The 20,343-nt window shown below is 37.2% G+C and overlaps 1 protein-coding gene across 1 annotated transcript in view; it reads left to right on the top strand.

The window, feature by feature from the left end:
- mast2 (microtubule associated serine/threonine kinase 2) overlaps positions 1-20,343 on the top strand; it is a 101,695-nt gene that overhangs the window by 68,997 nt on the left and 12,355 nt on the right. Inside the window, 7 exon segments of the mRNA XM_043241361.1 lie at positions 6,523-6,614; positions 11,122-11,197; positions 11,801-11,821; positions 13,141-13,219; positions 14,162-14,316; positions 17,882-17,957; positions 18,534-18,743. Of these exon segments, the coding sequence (XP_043097296.1) occupies positions 6,523-6,614; positions 11,122-11,197; positions 11,801-11,821; positions 13,141-13,219; positions 14,162-14,316; positions 17,882-17,957; positions 18,534-18,743 (709 nt within the window).

Here is a 20,343-nt window from a genome sequence, read left to right as displayed (position 1 = left end):
GATACAGAGCAGTTTGGAAAATAGATTATAAATATAGTTTTAGCAATTTAGTTTGTTTTTGACATTTTTTGTTTGTTTATATTTCTAATTTGCTTTAAGCTGAAGGGCTAGTCTCATAAAAATATATTAATTTTATTTTATTTCAGATATAGTTTAAGTGTTTTTTTTTTTTTATGAAAGATATATTTTAATGGTTTTAATTTTAGGCAACAGTAACACTCTTTTCAATTAACTTTTTTGTTATTCAAAATACATTTTATTTTGACATCACAACTTTCTTTGTCCTGTCTATTTACAACCACTTCAGGAAAAAAAATGTTTATGTAAATATTTTCGCTAATACAGGCATTTGACCTCTCACGCAAGCATACATCACAAGAGTACAAGTGTGTGTGTGTGTGTGTGAGAGAGAGTGTGTGTGTGTGTGTGTGTGTGTGAAGCTTTTATAACTCCCCAGTCTCCTCTTCCTCCCCTGGGTGTTGGAACTAGCTGCAGTCTAACTCCTCACTTGTCACCTTGCATCAACTCACATGACTCCACTATAGAATTTCCCAGCGGTACCATGTCTTGATGTGGTCTGCGTAACATGTTACAAAGTGAACAGTAAATGCAAAGAAATATAAAACTGAGCAGAATGGTTTCACTGCCTCTCAACAATGGCTTTTTAAGCCTGTGTAAAGCTATTACAGCCACTGCTGGGTGTAATAATAACTGAAGACTATTTATCTCCATTTCTACTTTCTTCTTTTCTTTCCATCATTCTATCTCTTCATCTGTGGCCTTCACGTCTACCTCTATCGTTCAGCCTCTCTTCAGAATTCTCATTATAGTCACTCCCCATGACACTTCAGGCTCTGTGTGCATGCAAGAAGTCGCTGAGTCTCTCATGAAACATTCAGCAGAACCAATTTCATATCGTTCAGACTGTTAAATTGTCCTCTTCCTTGATGATATGGAATGTGCAATTGATTTCTCTCTTTTTTTTTCCTGCACTCAATATAGTCACGTCACCTGTGGAAAGCCTTCTGTAAAGTACATCTGAGCAGGTCTCAGTCATTGATTCATTGTATTTCAGACGGTGGTTAATGGTTGTTTGCGTTTTAATTACACACATGGGAAAGCCGCAGGCAACATAATAACTATAACTGTGGCAGCTTTGGACCACTATATTCCAGACTTTCCAGAAGGAAATGAGTCTAATTTGAAACAAAAATGACACAATATTGATAGTAACTTGATTGCAGGAAGGACGCTCGAGGCAGAAACCATCAGTGCTGTAATTTGCTTTCTGGCCAGCATTGATCCTGTCAGGCTGCTTTGCATCTTTTGCATTCAGTTATGTTATGCTTGCCAAACCTCAAATCGGGTCAAGTTTGTTATAAGAGGCAATGCATTTGTTTATTTTCTCATTTTCCCTCTTTCAACCTGTCCACAGTGTTGAGTGGGGTGGAGCGCTAGGCTAGCAGGTGTTTGCTCATAATTACAGTGTTCAGTATTAATTGGCTCCTTGCATCTGCTCATGGCAATTACACCATTCAACTCATGGCATTTGGCAGTGTGAGTCCAAAAACCACTTTGTTTCCTCAGTCCATGAGGTGGGTAATTATTTAATATGCCAAAAAACAGAAATAATATTTCTATAATATTTTACCTATACAATGGGGCAAAAAAGTATTTAGTCAGCCACCAATTGTGCGAGTCAAATTGAGCTGTAAATGGACACCAGAAACAAAATTGTAGACTTGCACCAGGCTGGGAAGACTGAATCTGCAATAGGTAAGCAGCTTGGTGTGAAGAAATCAACTGTGGGAGTAATTATTAGAAAATGAAGACATACAAGACCACTGATAATCTCCCTCGGTCTGGGGCTTCACGCATATCTCACCCCGTGGGGTCAAAATGATCAAAAGAACAGTGAGCAAAAATCCTAGAACCACATGGGGGGACCTAGTGAATGACCTGCAAAGAGCTGACACCAAAGTTACAAAGGCTACCATCAGTAACACACGGCTTTGCCAGGGATTTGCAAATAAATTCTTTAAAAATCCTGCAATGTGATTTTCCGGATTTTTTTTTTCCGCATTTTGTCTTTCATACCTATGATGAAAATTACAGGCCTCTATCATATTTTTAAGTGGGAGAACTTGCAGTTGGTGGTTGACTAAATATTTTTTTGCCCCACTGTACCTTTTTCTGTTTATGCATGTTTGTTTGTTTGTGCACTTTTAAATGTAAAACTTGCCATCTGTTGAGGGATATCAATCTGTGCACATACAAGGGTGTGTTTAGATTTTGTAAGAAGGCATATGGCTTAAAACACCTGTCGTATCACAGGGAATTTCAGTCACAATCATCAATGCTTTGAAGTGCAGATGTGAAGAAACTGTAGGTGCAATGCGACAAAGTGGCATGTAATAATTATTTATTCTGTGTAAAATCCAAGTTTGTTCACTACATTAGCTTGATTTCTGTTCTACCCACAGTGAAATCACATCGGTCCAGAATCACTCCTCACGTAACTTCAACCTCAGATAAAATTGGATTGGCTGTGATCGTGTGGCATCATGCATTGTCTTCGCTTTCAGCAAGAATAGAAAAATTACTTGTTGTCGCCGGAAACCTGTCAGGTTGCATCTGGACACTGTGTTATTCTGCAGCTCTGTACACAAAGCGAAGTAAAGGCAGTTCAGCTCAAATTATACTGCAACCGAAGTGTGGAGAACTGCAATTTCCTTCTTTTATCTACTGAGACTCTGCTTCATTTCTCATGAATGAAGATCCGCCTTTATACCGTCTTATCTGGCTTATCTAAAATCAAGTTTAGAGGGATAAAGTGGAAGAGCTCTGATGGTTTCTCACAAACACCTCACTATTGCATCTTTTATTCACAGGATTTGTACTCAAGGCTATGCAGTATGCCTGAAAGTGTGTTTATTCTCTAATGTAGGGTTTATACTAGAGTATTTGTGCTCTTGTGTACAATCTAATCCAGGATAAGTGAATGTATGAGTGGATTATCTTTGCTTAGTTCAGGTGGCCCACTTTCAGATAGCTGCAATGTGAACTGATGTGAACTGTGTCTCTAACCAAAAGTGTTTTGCAGTCGTCAAGATTATAAACACACACAACCTGTTGACTAAAGCTTAGAGACACCAAATTCATAAATATAATTCATGTTCATAGTTGTTAATTGTATCCAAACATAAACATATTCTACCAAACCTAATATGTCATTCGAAACAGCCCACAACAAATCCATTCACACTTGAATTATTTTAAATGAAGCTTAATCAACTCAAACAAACTAAAATGAGCACAGACGAAAATGAAAACAAGCAGGTTTGCTTGCGAATAAAATTGACATTTCTTGGTGTTTAGAAGTCAGGGAGGGGAAGCAATTCTCCCTGCAATTACTGTAATTAAGGGATAACTTTCTTTTCGCTTGCATGAACCTTGCGCAGCTGCTCATGTTATTAGCATGTAAATTGTACTGGGGCTTTTTGCTGCCGTGTTTTCCCGCTTTTTATTTTCTGATGATGGAATGATGTTTTAATGAAAGTGTGCAGCTCTTTTCAGCAGTGTGCACCTCCTGGAGATTCATATCCAAGCGCAATTTATTCCAAAATGCACTTTCATTTTGTTCATTATTGCTAATTCATGTCAATATCCACCCACACACTCACCAAAACAATGTGAAATTTTCTGGAAAACAGCTTTTTGGCCATTGTCAGGTTGCGTTCAATTGCGTTAAGCTTTAATGACAGCTCTGACTTGTTGTGGCTGTTTGCATATAATAAATGCTTGAGTAAATGTCTTTATTAAAAGCGTCTTTTATGAAAACAAATTACCTGCAAGTAAATGCATATATGCATACATTTGTATAGAGAACCTTTTTTTCTCTGCCTTAGACTCTCTACTCTCTAGATCCTGTCTACAATGGGCGCTATCACCTATGTCTCTAGAAATGACAAGTTCTCATTGAAAATAGGACTTGAGGTCACAGCAGATCACTGTCAGTGCTCTTTTAGATAAAGACTACTTTATTGAAGCCCTGTTTTATTTGGAGTTTGAACTGTATAGGTCTTCACTTGTTAATATTTGCATAAATCCATTGAAGACTTAATATTAATATTGCAGGTTACTTGGCATTGATTTTGACACCAACATGCTGAATGAGAGCAATTTGTTGTTGGATGTTTTTTTTGTAGAATAAATGGATGCAGCATAGCTTTTCCTGTGAGTAGGAGTTGATATTTCTTGACTGTTACTGGTTTTAAGCTTTTTGCGGTCAGCATGCACGTGGCAGACAACATCACAATGCTTTTCTGATGTCTCATACAACTAACATTCTTCTCTAAAAAAAAAAAAAAATCATCTTTAAGCCAGCACCAAAAGAAATCTTTTCTTATCAGCCACTTTAGAAGAAAGGCCTTTCTTTAAGTATTAATGTGCCAGCGTTAGCTCGTGAGTCATCGATTTTTCTCCTGGTTTCTCGCTTTTCTTCTTCCTCCCACCCTTTGCTTTCCCTTTTTCTCCATGTCTCCTGCTGTGACTCTACTCACTTCTGAACCTCCATTACACACTGAGTGATGGCTGCCACTGTGAAAGTGGTGCAGGTCTCTGCTGTGATAGTTACCCTTTCTACGACACTGTTTGGACCGAGGAGCATCCGTGCAATTATCCAGAAAATTACCAAAATGTCATTTTTATGGTCGGAAAAGGCACAGAACAGTGGTGACATGCTGTAAAATGTGTGAAATTCTCACAGCCATAGCCATTTTCCTTCAGCGTGAGATGCAGATTTCAGTTTTTATACACATATCCCCATTACCGAAAAAGTTTTCCTTTCAATATCAGTACATTTATTTTTTTTAAAGACTTTTTAACAAAGGCCATGTGGTAGAAGCTGTGCCCATACTTTCTACTAATATATTAGTATTATTAATTTTTTAAATGCTCTACCATATGTATATGTTATTGTAAATATTGCCTAATAATTAAAGACATTTGTCTTGAGTTTTAATGTTTTCTTCAGTTTCTTTTGGCGTGGCTGTGATGGTCGTCGCAGTGTTGTCTATTGCCACTGGCAGTAGTGCGCGTGACATCACACACTCTAGTGTTAATACACAAATTTTAGTTACTTTTCCATGTAAGGCATTTGACAAATGCCATCTTTGTGTCTTTTCTCACTTGGTTCACAGGTACAGTGAATTCGACTTTCTGTGTCATACACATAACGTTTGTCTTTTGTTCACAATCACAATTTTACCAGTGCTGGTTACAGTCGAACTCATGAGGAAAGTGCGTACAATAAATCTGCTTTTCTACCATTGAGCTGAACGATTCTTTGCATTACCGCTCTATTCCGAGCCGGCAAGTGCAGTTATGGTTTCGTTTTCCACTGCGGGGCTGATAACGGATCTCTTTAGAATGCAATTGAAATGCATCAATCATTGCCATGGTAATACAGATGTTTACATATGATATAAGTCGAAAATAACCACCGCGTTATGGAGGATGATCAGAAATTCCTTTGAATGATTCATTTGTGCATAGCGTGCTTAGCAAGCTACAGAGAAACTAATGTTAGTAGCCAGACAACAGCCGTGACAGATCCTGATTAATGACGTCATGCACTACAACATCACACTATGAGCATGGTTCAGGAACGATTGTCAAACCGTGCCAAGAATTCTGGGTCGAGAATGGTTTGTAATTGTGCCGCACCGTACCAGGCTCACGTAGAGAAACAACTAGAACCATACCTGATGGTTCTTAGAACCGTTCAGCCCGATATTGAAAATGCAGCTAATCAAAGCATGGCAACATTGAATGCTTCGGTCATGATTGGTTTGATATTACGTTCTAGTGACAACCACCTGTCTTTGTCCCCACCACTTTTCAAAGCAAAGTTATGCCATTGGGTGTATATAAAGCTTGCTTTTCTGATCGCTCTGCTGTGTGTGCGTCTATGTCAATATTTTTCTCACATCAGTAAAGAACCACTCATCCCTTACTTTTCACTACACTACTCTCCGTCTTGCAGTTCTGAAAGCTCAGCTGGTCATCTCTCCTCTCTGCAATGAAGCATGAGACTGTGTTGTCCTAGCTGGAGGTCTCAAGGTTCATTTGAGCTGAGTTCTGAACTGTAGGTGGCCATTTTTCTCCCTGTCAGCTTGAGCTGGCGGCTTTTAGCATTTATGCCAGAAGAAAAGAGAGTAGATATTACCGTGCACTTTCAGCCTCATAAAATGAGAGAGGATTGTGTGACCTGAATTAGACAGTGACCATATGACTCCACTGCCATTTAGAGGTGAAAAGTTGTCTGTAATCTTTCTGAATGGGCATACTCTTAGATTCAGTATATTACAATGTCTTGACTCTGTCTTGACAAAATAAAAACTATCTTCTTCTAACAGCTTTGGCACCATAGTGTGCAGTACATCTATTTAATCAGTATTACGCATAAATGTATGATCAAATGATGATTCAGAATTTTGGTTTTGGTTCTTTTTGGTACAGCTGTCGGACCAGCAACAGGAAGAGTTTGATAGTGACATCCAGCACCTCTCCAACTCTGCCTCGTCCCCATTCACCTCTGCATGGACACCCAGGTAAAAAATATACCTCTTTCTTCCCCTTTAAACCATGCTGAGCTGTTAACAAACAATGCATTTCATGCTTATAATATAAAGTCTTCTCCAAGCAGTAGACAAAAACTTTATGCTGCTTTTATATCAAGGTATAACTTCGATTGCTTATTTCTTTATAATGGGCTTAGTGGAAATACTTTTTAGTTCTTATTTAGTTTTATTACTAAATATAGTCTTATTTAGTATCATGTTATTAGCTGTTATTAACATAGCGTCTTTTAAACTTAATAGACATTGATTTTCAACAGTGTCTGGTCATATTGCGTTTTCTCCATTTACTTGTTGGCAGAAGTTTGTCAGATGATGCAAAATGTGTCATTCAATTGTCAAGTCTAAAAATAAACTGAGGTTTGGGTGATTATTTCAGTCACTTTCAAGGAGCCTTTTTTGTTAAGATGCTGTCTTAGCTGGCTATGTAGATTGTAGGCATTTTACTCGAGTCTGGACCAGAGCCATACAAACTGCACACACTTAACAAATAAGATAGACGCATGCTTTTTGTCTCATCGCACAAAAAATAGAAAGCTGTGTGGCAGCTGTTCAGCTGTAATATTACATTATCTCCATAGCAACCATCAAATCTTTGTTTGCCATAGAGTAATTCTAATGCGGTACATGGATTTCTCATCTAATTCATGGGCATTATGAATGGATTGACAGTTGACATTTTCTAATACATTTTCTCTGTATGCCTCCTTAGGGATTGTCAGATTTATACTTTCCATCTTGTCTGAAATGCATCATTCAGAGATTGAGAATCGTCTTATTAACTTTTTCCTGTAAAACATGGGTCATAATCAAATCCAGGTGTCATACATATACAAACACCAGTCTGGTCTGTGTGTAAGTAGAAGATAATTTAAGTCATCATAGAGATGATTGATTTGTTGTGTGTGTGTGGTAGGTGCATTCTCAATAGGCAATTTTCATTTTACAGAAGCACAAATGACATTTGCTCTAATAGGGACATATCTGCTGTAAATTGTCCTCTACATGTGTATTAAAATAACATTTAAGTGATCATTAAAATAGCCAATACCCTATGTGGGTAATAGCCCTGCAGTTAAAGGATCATTATTTAGATTGTAAATCCGAAGAACTGCTGTGAAAATAGGTTAAAGAGCATTCCTAAGAAGAGTAAATTACGAAATGTTTCATAAGGAAAGAATCTATGGGTGGCCAAATGAAGCTATTAGTCAAGAAAAACGATGTGAAAACACATCAGGGTTTTGCCAAAAACTATAATATTGACCCATTTGTAATATGGAAAATATATTTTGTGGTCAAATGAAACCAAGATATAGCTTTTTAACTGAAATTCAATGCGATTTCTTTCAAATCTAATATCTAACACTGGCCACAAAACACTGTATCTACTGTAAATTATGATGATGGTAGTTTCATGCTTGGGGCACTAGCCATTTTATTAAAACAGAAGGACGAATGGATGGTGTAAAATACAGGGAATGCTGCAGCAGAACCTCTCAGACCACTAATAAACTTCAGCTTGAAGTATTTCAACATGGCTGTGACCACAAATACCAAACTAGATATTATAAAGTCATTGCTTAAGTTCAGTTTGCTAACTTTAGTTGAATCATTGGTTATGTTATTGTTAACTAACAATGAACAGTACAGCAATTTATTAGTGAGTTTGTATATATTTTTTAATAATTCACATTAACATTTAGCTTAGAATAATAAATGCTTTAAAATGATATTTAACACATTAACTACTGTTAGCAAAATAATCCTTTTTGTAAAATGTTACTGTAGAACTTTGTCTATTTTCAGTATTTTGTATGGAATGTTACATGGAAATGTATTTAAATGTTTAATAGTTTATAATTTAAGCTTTTATGATTATGAATATAAAAGCTTAAAATTAAATGTTTTTATTATAAAATTGATTAAAATAGAACAGCTTTTATGTAAAAAAAATATATATAATACTGTACAATAAATCAATTTGTCATTCTAAAAAAAAACAAGACAAATGATTAATACTTTGCAAAGCACTATGTAACACTTTAGTTGTCACAGTAATGTTTTAATAAAGGTGACGCTGGTGATAAAACACTTAATAAAAGTGCTTCTGCTCCAGTGGGTGTATCCCTCGTGTCACTTCCACACTGGAAAATCTGAGCAAGAAAGAGAAATGGAGAGATCAGCTGTCATAACCAGCAGGCATTCTGTGTGTGTGTATGTGTGTGTGTGTGTGTGTGTGTGTGTGTGTGTGTGTGAGAGAGATTAAGATGATGTATGTTTACAGCTGATCTCAGGTCACGAGCACACAAAGCACACAGATCGTGCTTGCATTGTTCAGCATGGCTCTAAAAATGATAAATGATGTGTTGCAGATCATTGACGTCTGCTTGTCAATTCCGTCTACTCACTGAGTTACTAGATTAAACCATCAGTGCAAACAGTACATTCAACGTGTGAATAGAGACATTAATAGTGTAGGTCAGTGTGCAAACACAGTACAATAAAAAAAAAAATCAGGGTTTTTATGATGATGATGATGATATATTTTGCAGTGCTCAGTCCTGATAAAGCCTACATGAGTTCTGTTTGTTTTGTCCATACTGCATCAAACAGTTTGGGAGGCAATTGAAGTTATGTGCTTGCAATATTTAAATGCACAAATCTAAAATGGAACATTAACCCAAATGCGGCTTCATTTTAAGCACTTCAAAGCCATTAGCGGCATTCTAATGCGACTGCCAACAGAAGCAGCGGAGGCTAAATTATTTCAAACTCAACTGAGCACAATCAACAGGGGGTTTGCACTGCCACACTGCACTCATTACAGTCTGTTTCAGGAAGCTGTTCGCCAGGTTATGACACCAGCAGCACAAGAATTAAATACTGCAGTGCTTTGTGAGGTGTCATTACACTTAAGACAAGAAGAGAACTCACTGCTAATGTGATGCTCCTGTTTCAGTAAGCATATACAATTATTCTGTGTAAAAAATATAATAAATATACACTTATTTTGGATTATCATCATCTTATTATTCTTATAAATTCAAAGAACGCTCAAATTGATTCCCATTCATATTTTAGCACTTTTTTGTCACAAAAACCTTTCTGTATTATTAAAGTCACGTTTAAAAAAAAAAAAATCAGTAAGCAATTTATTTCCACATAGAAAACTTGAAAATGTCAGATTCTGTGTGATTTTTATTTTAATTTTTTCTTCACACTATCCTCCCAAAACCTCATCCGTACCACATTCAGCTGTGGTGTGAATGTAGCATGTGTAGTTCAACAGGGTGCTGATTGGTTTTCTTCTGTCGGCTGTGGATCGTATGAGAGGGTGTCTGCATTTCTTCAGCGAACCCTTAGTCTTAGTGATGAAAAATAAACAGGTTCTTCACTGTGTAGCACACCGTTGTGCCATCTCCTACACTTTCCGTGATGGGATTCTCCTTTAAATGAATGCAACTCCGTGACAGATCCACACCGCTCCGTGTCCCACTCCAGCTGTGCGCAGCTGTTCCTACAGTCACTTCCTGACAAAGAATTATGCTCTCATTAATATTTAAGATTTGGCATAGGCTGCTTGACGAATGCATTAATGCATGATTAATGCATGGGGGATTGTGACCCGAGCCGTACCACACAGTCCAGATAGGAGCGCCCCGCTGCTTGGATTGACTGAAATGATTGATGATACCTGTATCTGTGCTCCTTAATTCACACATGACTAGCAATAGTGGTTTTTAGATCAAATTTTCTTCTTTTTTTTTATCTAGTAACATTAGTCATGGCAGTCATGTACATTTTAATCTATAAGCAATTCTCTATGCATTTCATATTAAATGTTCATGTAAGAATGTACCACACAGTGATCGAGCCCAGGATATGAAATCTTCTTGCGATTTAAATACCAACGGAATAGAGATAAAGAGTCTGTTCAAGGCAAGATCCCTTGAATATGAATTTGAGTTCGAGTTAATCAAAAAAGGATTCTTTGCTCATGGTCTGCAAATCATTAAATAACATTCATTATGCAATATCACTCCACTTGAGGCATTTTTGATGGAGAGGCCTGTTGTCTAAAGCACTTAAACACTGTAAGTGCTTCTCTCTCTCTAAGCACTAATCTATTCTCAGAGAGCTATGCAGGAGAATAAAAAAGGCTGTGATCAAAGTGTGTTTTATCCCTTTACCTCTGGTCTCAATGCGGCCTACATAAGAAGCCCACTCTTCTAAAGGGTTTTGTTATCTTAAAAGGGCTTTGATGAATAAAATAAATGGGAAAGATCAGCAGGATAGAAGAGCTAAGAACCTTAGGGCAATTGCGTTTACTTGTGACTGGCATAATGTGTCTCCTGGTGGCCTGAAGTATGAAGTCTGTGCTTACTTCGACGGTTATTTGTGCCAGCCTAGCCTGATCTTGGGTAGTTGAACTTGATTGTTCACGAAATTCACTAAATGTCACATTTTTGTTCTCTTTCAGGAAGCAGCCCATTGGACAGCCCACGTAATTTCTCTCCAAACACTGCGGCCCACTTCTCTTTTGTGCCAGCTCGCAGGTGAGTGACATCACAGGGCAAAGGTCGATCTCTCACACTTCATCAGAATCTTAATCAGACGCTTAAACTTTAAAATACCCCACAATCTGGAAATGAGTTCTAATAAGACTTTTCACAGTTTTTAAAAACGTTTTAAAAAGTTTGAGCAAGTAATATCTCTTTGCTCTTTTTGCAAATATTGTTGTCATAGTTTGCATCTCATCTGCTGGTTATTAATAAGCACCCCACTTTCAATTAATTTGTAATATCCCATAATCCTTCACTGTAGCTCTGAATAATGACACCAAGAATGTTAATGAGTGAATCTGAATTGGTAATTGAGAAGCAAAAGATGGTAATGCTTTAACAACTGGGAGAGAACACACAGAGCTGATGACCTCAGGCTTAATTAAAAGGATTCGTTTGAATGTCAGCCATAGAGCAAGACTATTGAGTCATCCAGTCTAAAATGCTCATGGACCAACATTGCCACCTAATGGACGCAGTACAGCACTCATACTGAGAGTTATAGCGAGAGATACGTTAGATCAACACACACACACACACACACACATAGGTGCACCTCAGCATCTGTTTTTTAATGCTTTACTCTCTTCCATACAGCCATGGACACAGGGCTGACAGGTAATAATCGCCCGCTTCCTTTGATATAATTTCCTGTGTGTGCTTCCAGCATGGCTGTTTACACCAACCATCATGTTTCCATTTCATTAGAGCTGACAGTCAGATCTGTTTAAAAACATCTCAGACAACTTCATTTATGTATCGGAATGATAAATTATTAATCATTCCACCTCGTTCAGCTGACTAAATACAAACAGATTGACTGTGTGCTTAGAACTGATATTTAATCTTCAAAAATATTCCACTGACTTCCGTGCTTTGCATAAATTACCGAAAAAAAAATATCTTGGGGAATATTTGATGATTATTATGTAAGGTTTTTTTTTTTTTTTTTTTTTTTTAAATACCTTACTTTTTTCACAAAGGCTGCACTTATTTAGGCACAAGTATAGTACAACTAGTAAAATGTATTGTAATTGTAATATTACAGCATTTAAAATGTATTTTAAAATCTATAGCTTCAGCAGTCATTATTTCAGTTCCAGTGTCACATAATCCTTCAGATTCATTCAATTCATTCAGATATGCTGATTTATGGGTCACTACACATTTGTTATTATTATCAGTGTTGTGAAAAGTTGTGTTGTGTTGTGAAAAGTTTAGTTTTGTGGAAACAGATCATTTTTGTATTCTTTGATTTAAAAAATAAATAAATTTGATATAGAAAACTGTTGTAACATTAAAATGTATATTCACTTTTAATCATGCACCCTTGTTGAATAAAAGCATTCTTTCCTTTAAAAAAATCCTAACACCAAACTATGAACACTAGTTGGGTTAATACTTGTATGCTTATTTGTAATTTGGTATTAAAATCATTGTGGTCTTTTGCATGTTGCGCAATGCACATTGCAGTCAGGAGTCAAACAGATTTAAGTTCCTTATTTTGTTAAAGTAAATGGATGCTGACAGTCTGCTAAATGTCAGTCGACCTAATGTAAGTCATCACCTGTTCATGTGTTTGAGTAAAAGTGAATGTATTGCTGTTGTGATTTAAAGCCATTAAAGTCATTGTGCTATTGGCATGAAAAGGCTTCATATGTGTGTCTGCAGTAAAAAGTTCCTGAAGTAAGCTTAGCCTTTTTGACAGATGCTTATTGCTCTTGTATGTAAGCCTTATTGAGCTGCACAGTTGAATGTAATAATAATAAATGTTTCTGTGAACATTTTAATCTGTGGTGCTATTCTGCTCTGATTGTGGCACATTTTAACATTGCTTATCTGAATATTCCTAGTGCTGGTCTTTATTATCGTTAATAGTATATCATCAGTATTTTGTTAAGAACAGATTTTCATTTTTACAATATCCACCCTTTTAGGACGGATGGTCGCCGCTGGTCTCTTGCCTCTCTGCCCTCCTCTGGCTATGGAACCAACACCCCCAGCTCAACAGTCTCGGTGAGAGTGTGTGTTTGTGCTCATGTTCTTTCTGTAGTCCCTCTGTGTTGTATCAACCCTCAGATATATGCATGTCTGTTTGGTATTGCATTTGATCCCAAACTTTAACATTCCCAGAAGGTTTATCCTATTGAGAGTGGGATAAACTCAAATGTAAAAAGCAGCTCCCTTTAGCCTAAAGTTAAGCCAGTGGCTTCATACCAGTGCATCCGCTTCAAAAGAGTTCTGTCCCCGAAAATTGACTGTAACTCAGTCTGGCTGTTGCTTTCATCGGGAATCGGTTCAAATCGCACAAGCCCCATTAAAGTCTCTGCAGAAAGATTAAAAGACATTTTCTTGTTTAGGCCAATTTTTTTTTTAATTCTAAAGGCTGCAGAGCTTTTATTCAACTTTAAACACAAGGGGAAAAGTTTACCGATTAAGAACAAATGCCGTCTTTTTTTCTTTTCTTTTTGTTTTAATTGGGTGAAGCTCACTAAAACTCTAATGAAATTATAACAATAATAATAGGGCCTATTTTTAAGGTTCATTAAGATTTATTTTATTTTTTTTACAATGTGACATTATTTTAAAGACATTGTTTCATAGTAATAGGAATGTATTTTTTTCCTTTTGATATTAAAGTTATAAGAAGTTAAATAATGTCACAGTGCAGAAAGGCTTAATGGTCCTAAAAATAGGCTTCATTTGCTTTATGCAAAATAAAATTAGTAGCTTATTTTAAATATAACCTACATTTTTCTTAGTTGGTTATTTAAAAATTGTTTTAGTTGTATTCTTAATATTTTTTTCCCATTTGGCCTAAATGTTTTATAGAAAAATGTCTTGCCAAGAGTCAAATTAACAATCAACATTATGCCAACAAAGGCAGTTGATTGACAGTCAGGGCAGCCTATGCAATGCCTTCTATCCTTGTAATCCCTCCCTCTCTGCTTCTCACAGTCATCATGTTCATCTCAGGAGAAGCTGCACCAGTTGCCCTTCCAGCCCACTGCAGATGAGCTGCATTTCCTCACCAAACACTTCAGCTCAGAGAGCATCACAGACGAGGATGGGAGAAGATCTCCAGCCATGCGGCCACGCTCCCGCAGTCTCAGGTACAAACACTTACAGATTCCCATTTTGCAGCAGCCAAACATTGCCCTTCAAGTGAACATGATGTTGTGATGGGCCCTCAGGCCCTCACTCGTCCACTTTTAAAGGCCAAATCTTGAGCTCTGACAGGAAACTGCCACACCTCACTCTTAAGACTCTTGACTCCTCCAAGGAAGCAGACATGTTATTCAGCCTTTGTGCCCTTCACATTGATGCCTCTTCACTCCTCTGTCTTCACACTTTCTTTAGGTTTCTCTCAGCCTGTCAATGTGTCCAAGTCATATTTTTCCACAAAATAAAAAGAAACAACTTTTTGTTTGCATGAAAAATCTGTTATTTTTCCATTGTAAAAGGAATTTACAAAATTAAGGTCACCAGTTTTCTTTAATTTGAAGCGAAAAATCTAAAATCTAAAAATCTAAAATCTATAATTATTGAATTTAAAAGAGACGTGTATATACTTATTGCACATTGTATTCCAGTATGTATTGTACTACACAATAATATCACAATAATAAAACATAACAATAATATGAAAAAGCAGAGAATAGTGAAAATTATATATAAAAATGTCCAAATTCACTGCTGCCTTCTGATTTAATTAAATTCTATGTCATTTAATTTAATTACGTTTTACTTTAATGCTGTGGGGAAAAAAACATGTCCTACAATATTGAGAGAATGGGAAATGGAAAAGGAAAAAAGCTTCAAAGCCTTTGTGAAATTTTAAATATGTATATATTTTTTCTTTTGATTTTTATGTGTGACCTGGATTCATCTCAGCCACTATTTTTCTGCAGAAGAGTTATGATTGCTCTAGTAGTCACTCACACTTCTGCCCAGGACTTGACAGACTGAATCATTTCTTCCACATGCTAAGAAAGAGACCTCCATCACGAGCTTCTTATCTGTAAACACATCTCTCTTCCTCTTTCTTTCCCCACTGGCTCTTTCTCTCTTTCAGTTAAGATGACTTATTCAGGAAACACTGGCCTTGCCTCTTTTAGTATCTAGACACACTCAGCAGGGGGTTCAGAGCTCCAGAATTAGATCCATAAATATTAGATGAGGTAGAGAGGTTTGCTGTTGCCACATCTTACAGATTACAGCTTCCCAGGATTATCCATTTCTGCTGTTGAAAGAAGGGAGAGAAGGATGAAACGGCTGGACGAAGGGGGGGATTTGCAGTTGATGCTAGAGCTGGTTAATTAGAGATGAGGAAATGGAGCAGTATTATGCTAATTTCACGCCCCGGACAGCAGACGTGCAGAGAGAATTGACAGGGATGTTTTTTCATGCCATGGTCATACATGGCTCTCCATCATTCTTTCTCTTTACATCTTTTAACTCACTCAAACACACACTCGAGGAGTAATGAGCTGAACGTACAGTGGTCACCATCCATCATCCACATGTCAAGTGATTTTGTAGCAGTAGCTGGAGATTAGAATATAATTTTAATAAAGACTACATCGGACACTTTCTGGATTCCTTCTGACTAGCCTAGCCATTTTTTTCTTAATTTACATTAATTTAGGTTAAACTTTCACATGATGTAAAATCTGAATGTGTCTGAAATGAATATGAGGGTGGGGTCTATGTGGCTTTTTTGGTGATGTCATCCAATTGTGTTTGTGTTAGTGCAGACTACTCTGTCACGGCCAATTAACTAGCTGATTTCCCTTGTTTCCAGCTCCTCTGAGGGATTTAGAGGTCATTTTTGTGCTCAACTGTGACACATTTATACTCTCTCTCTCTCTCTCTCTCTCTCTCTCTCTCTCTCTCTCTCTCTCTCTCTCTCTCTCTCTCTCTCTCTCTCTCTCTCTCTCTCTCTCTCTCTCTCTCTCTCTCTCTCTCTCTCTCTCTCTCTTTCTCTCTCTCTCTCTCTCTCTCTCTCTCTCTCTCTCTCTCTCTCTCTCTCTCTCTCTCTCTCTCTCTCTCTCTCTCTCTCTCTCTCTCTCTCTCTCTCTCTCTCTCTCTCTCTCTCTCTCTCTCTCTCTCTCTCTCTCTCTGGCAGTCCCTTCCTTTGTTTGTCTTTTGTTCCATGTGATTGTATCTCAACTTGACACTCTCAATACTATGATGTTGTGGGTGCTTTTGAAGGTTAAAGTTGTTTTCCCTTCATTATATCTAAAGCGTGAATAAATAAGGTTGATAAAATGTTGAATGAACCACTGGGCTACAGAGGATTTGAGTCACAATTCTGACTTAACTGTTGCTGAGTGTTTATTCTTTCTCACACACATTTGAGTTTCATCATGCTTTACTGACTTTATAACTTTTATATACTTTTTATATAAATTTGATAACTCCAAATTCTGAGAAATAAATGTCAGAAGTGCACATTTGTATTACGTAATTCTAAGAAAAAAAGAACTGCAAGATAAAGAAGTCACAATTATCAAAATATGTGGGTGTGTCAAGGTTTCATAGAGTTAGAAATGTTCAAATATGTTTTATTCTTTTTATTCCTGTATTTGTATTATTATACTTTCTAAAACTTTTTTACGTGTCATAACACACATGAATAGCTGGCATTTCCAGTATAGTCCTGAACAGAACATCTACTTCAGTTAAATCCATTTGGCTTAAAATTATAATGAGAATCTTTTTATATGGTCATTTCTCAAAAACATGATAATTTTTGTGGCTGCAAGGACATTTCTGTGTCCATCAGAGAAAAGTAATTACATTCACTAATTATCGTCTGTCTAAATGCAGAATGTTATTGTGCATGCAGGAGGTTCACTTTGATTCTTTGCACACAATAAATTCTTTATTTAATAAAAAAGGGGATTGCTCTAAGGCATTTTCTTTCTTTCATTTTCCCTTGTCTTTTCTCTCTCTACCTAACTCAGCAGGAGAAATATTCTCAGTGTGATTGTTAATGCAGCTCCTTCGGCTGTGAATCAATCTCTGTCAGAGTTAACCTTTACAGCAGCCGTGGTCGGATCGTAATTTTTGATTGAAATGGCTCTCAAATAAGTTGAAGATTTGACTAGAATATTTTTACACGTCTCTTATTGTTACTGACATGCCTGTAGATGAGCCAATTTCGTGTGTATGTGTGTAATGGCACATTTCTCAGCAGCACCCTGGAGGTTGATCAGATCTGTTATGGTTAGCATCAGGAGGTAATATGAAGCACAAGCCTTCGATTGATGACATATAGCATTACCTCATCCTCAAGGTCACATGACCAGGTTACCTTTACTAACAGGAGTGACTCATGCAGTCCCAGCTGCATCTGTAATCGGTGTCCCTGACTGAAACGCACACATACTCTCTTATCTACACAAGCTGTGCATCTCAGTATTCCCTGTGGAGCGTCTCTGATTGAAGATGCTACTTTGACATGAATGAGGTTGGATGTGTCAGAAAATACAGGTGCTTCAGTCTATCATCTTCGTTAGATTACAGGTATAGGCCACCAAAGGACATTAGTGTTGAAAATATATGATTAGTTAAAAAAAAAAAAAAAAAAAAAAAAGAAAAAAAGGGCTAAGTTCTAAGTTTTTTTTTTTTTTTTTTTTTCACTCATATTTGTTGGTGTATTCTCTTCTTCAGCCCTGGACGCTCACCCATTTCATTTGATCATGAGATCGTCATGATGAACCATGTCTACAAAGAGCGATTCCCTAAGGTGAGGTCTAAAACGGATGAACTTGCACGACACAATGTCTCATTTTCACACAATAATAAAGTGCCTCTTTTTTCCATGTTGCAATGCCTGAGCATTGATACACACAGTGTCAGAAGGAAAAGAGATATTATGCAGTATACATATACATAAAATACATATTCATTAATATACATATTAAAAAATAAATAACACAATGTTTAACATAAATTAAAATAAATAAAAACAGCAGTACACTAATAAACATTAATGTATAGAGACAATACATAAATAATAGAAATAAAAATTTCACACTCTGTTTGATGTTTAAAAAAAACACACTTTTTTTCTTTTTGCCTATAGGCACAATATAAAAAACTTATTTTCTTTTTTTTTAAATAAACAAATTTATAACAAAAGTGAGTTAAAGAAATTGTCTCTATAAACACAGTTTTGGTGCAAGAACAGGAAAAATAAATAAATGAAACTAATAATAAAGTGTTTTTTTTAAAAAAAAAGTAACACATTGTGGGTGGCTGGATGTCTCTCCATGGCTTTTTGTTTTAACCTAGCCCTTACCAGGACCCTTCTGCCCCACAGGCTACTGCTCAGATGGAGGAACGGCTGGCTGATTTCATATCCTCCTCTGCTCCTGACAAAGTCATGCCTTTAGCTGACGGCGTCCTGAGCTTCATCCACCACCAGGTCATAGAATTGGCTCGGGACTGCCTGGACAAATCCCGTGAGGGTCTCATCACCTCCCGTTACTTCTACGAACTACAGGAGAACCTTGAGAAGTTACACCAAGATGTGAGTATGCAAAGATGAGAAAAGTATATAAGGAGTTATTGTATTGACTCCTTGTCATGCAAGGTCTTTCTTGTATCTCTAAACATAAATCCATGTCTGCCAAAATGGCTATGTCATCACATCAGGGCAGAGGTCATCTCTGGACACCTAGGCTGTTATAAACAGCTCTATCTCATGTGAATTCGGTTCCCTGATGATCTTTCTACTGTTGAGTCTGTGGTCACCTGTCAAATCTGCATTAGTCAGGTTACAGGTTGCTGATGTCTTGATTAGCTCAGTCACAGAGCCTCAGGGGCAGCGTTATGACTCCCAGAGGTCCCATTCCCATTCCACAAATCATGTGTGTGTTGGAATGTACCCGAGTGTGTGTTTGTTGTGTAGTGTTGGTGTGTGTGGGGGGGGGTGCAGGACCTTCCTGATTTTAATTTCACACTCCAGTAACCACCACTGGTGACGGATGAGTATCCCAGGCACCCAAAGAGGAGGGTGCGGGGCGGGAGAGAGAGAAAGGGAGGGAGTGAGAATGGAAGGGAGGGATCAGGTCTGGTTTTCCCCTCTTTTGGTTGGTTGTCCATAACCATCCCGTAGCTTTTGCCTGCCAGAATCGAAAATGTGCACATTGTGATCTCATGCAGTCGCCGTGCCATCACCGCAGCTGTACTTGGCATTCAGGCGAGTAGGGATGACATCATCCAGCCTGTGCTAATTGGCTGATTTAGTTTGGGAGCCGATGGTGACAGGTGGGGTAGACGGGGATGGCGGTATAAACCGCATCTTCAGCAGGTGCGCTCAGAAAAGCATTCCTGACTTCTCCATTTAACGCTTCCTTGCTCGCTGAGAGGATGTCCTGCGTTTCGTGGCAGAGGCGGCTGGAGGAAGAGGAGGTTCTTCAGCAGATTTTAGAGCGCTGGGAGCAAAGCGCGGTCAGAAACCATGTGGATCTAACAGTTGAGTTCCTGATTGTTTTTACTTTTCAGAGTTCCATCGAGTCAAGGTCATAGTCTGATAGCTGCTGTTTTATGTTGTAGAATAGTGGATACACCAGTGGTATGACAATTTAGGCTAACACTCAAAACGTGGACTGTAACTAGAATATATTATACCTGATACCTGCTATTGCTTACTTTAATCAAATTGTGAACTGTAGAAAGGTGTTTAAATATTTATCAGAGTTGCATTAAATGGCTATTCTTAAAACACAGAATTTAGTTATTAGTGTTGTGGGTCATACCAATAATACAACAAAAACAAATTTTGATAATATGATTGTGATTATAAATATTTTAAACTATTTAAACTATTTCATATAAAAAAATTGGCACAATTAAATGCTTGCCAATTTATATTTAATATGGATAAATATAGTAAATTATAAAACAATAATTAATAATTAATCATAATAAATTATCTTTAGTATTAGCTCATAACTGATATGATACAGGTATGTCATGCATCCCTGATTCTTGTTCTCTGGTTTCTCTTACTATAAGGTCTTTGTCCTTGTTTATAGACTTTATTTATTAAAGCGGACATTTGTCTTAAGGTCAGACTAGTTTTACCTTTTTAAATGACCAGTCTGTATCATTCAGTCTCCCATGGA

Source organism: Puntigrus tetrazona, chromosome 6 (genome assembly GCF_018831695.1).
Source record: "Puntigrus tetrazona isolate hp1 chromosome 6, ASM1883169v1, whole genome shotgun sequence".
Lineage (NCBI taxonomy): Eukaryota > Metazoa > Chordata > Actinopteri > Cypriniformes > Cyprinidae > Puntigrus > Puntigrus tetrazona.
This window is presented reverse-complemented; position numbering and strand designations above follow the sequence as displayed.